Genomic DNA, 1,359 nt, shown 5'->3' on the forward strand with positions numbered 1-1,359 from the left:
TTAAATTACGTGATGATTTTTACAAGTTTTCCTATTTAGTTTCTTTTCAAATCTTTCCCTGATTAAAATAGAGAAAACACAAAACTTTGAAAAAAAAGTCAGAAAATAAATTAATTGCCGAGGTACTTAATTTCAGAAAAAGAGCCCAACCAAACCAAACCTCCCATAGAGATTCCCGAACCAAGCCAAATCACCTGGTGTAGCACTATATATAGGAAGCAATTGTGTAAGACCAAAATCCTACTCTTCCCCTTTCTCAGTAGTTTTCTCTCTAATAATACTTACAGTCTGCTAAATGGCTTCTCTGAAAACCCTTATTTGCTGTTTTCATATTCTTCTTTCCTTGTTTATGGCTACTAATCTCTCCGAAGCAAGAGAATTCGTGGTTGGTGGAAATAAGAAGAAGTGGGAAATCCCGTCTTCTTCTGACGAATTCAACAAATGGGCTGCCAAAATTCGCTTCCAAATAGGCGATTCTATTGGTAAATCCATTTTTTCAGATTATTTTCTTTTGGATCTTGCATGGTTTTTCATTTGATGGAAATATTTAGAATAATCTGTTTTAGGAACTAAATTGCCACTGATCGGACCATCCATTTTTAACTTGAAGTTTGGCATATAAATTCGTGGTTCAAAAACTTTTTCCTTAAAACCCATCTTTCATTTTTTTATGTTTTGCTTTCAACCAATTTTACTTGTAACGCACGTATCACCATTTTTTTGCTGTTCAAGAACCTTTTGTATTATACATATATGTAATAAGATATCGCTGATTTTTTTTCCACGTTAAATCGATCTTGCGCTGACATTTCTCACATTTTAATCCCAAAGTGTTGAAGTACGATTCGAAGACAGATTCTGCGCTGGAAGTGACGGAAGAAAACTACAATAACTGCAACAAATCAAACCCGATTAGATCTTATAGTGATGGAAATACAAAGATCACATTAGACAAAAGTGGCCCATTTTTCTTCATCAGTGGGGCAGAAGGCCACTGCGAGAAAGGCCAAAAGCTTGAGATCAAAGTTCTGTCAGCCAACCACAGCCACCTGCAGCCCGTGACGCCGGAACCTTCTCCAGCGGATATAGACCACCTTGCACCAGCTCCGGCACCCTCGACCGCTGGCTCTGGACCAAAGACATGGTGGTTTGTCACCGGCGCTGCTGTGGTGGGAATTTTATCTTCGATTTAGAGAAATATGACTATAAAGCAGTAGTTCATTATTTCGTGAGACAATTTGCATGGCATGTTGGTTGGTATTAGAATAATGTTTTTTATGTATTGTGTTTTTCTTGATTTTGTTGAATTCGGATTGGCATTATTATGATTTTGTTATTAGGATGATTTTAAATTAATTA

General features: G+C 36.7%; 1 protein-coding gene across 1 annotated transcript; it reads left to right on the top strand.

Annotated features, from left to right (window-relative positions):
• Window positions 1-259: 259 nt before the first annotated feature.
• LOC142529720 (early nodulin-like protein 14) lies at window positions 260-1,359 on the top strand. The gene is made up of 2 exons (XM_075635333.1): window positions 260-482; window positions 832-1,359. The coding sequence occupies exons 1-2, from the start codon at window positions 296-298 to the stop codon at window positions 1,191-1,193; spliced, it is 549 nt and encodes a 182-aa protein (XP_075491448.1). The 5' UTR covers window positions 260-295; the 3' UTR covers window positions 1,194-1,359.

The sequence above is a fragment of the Primulina tabacum genome, chromosome 16 (genome assembly GCF_025594145.1).
Source record: "Primulina tabacum isolate GXHZ01 chromosome 16, ASM2559414v2, whole genome shotgun sequence".
Lineage (NCBI taxonomy): Eukaryota > Viridiplantae > Streptophyta > Magnoliopsida > Lamiales > Gesneriaceae > Primulina > Primulina tabacum.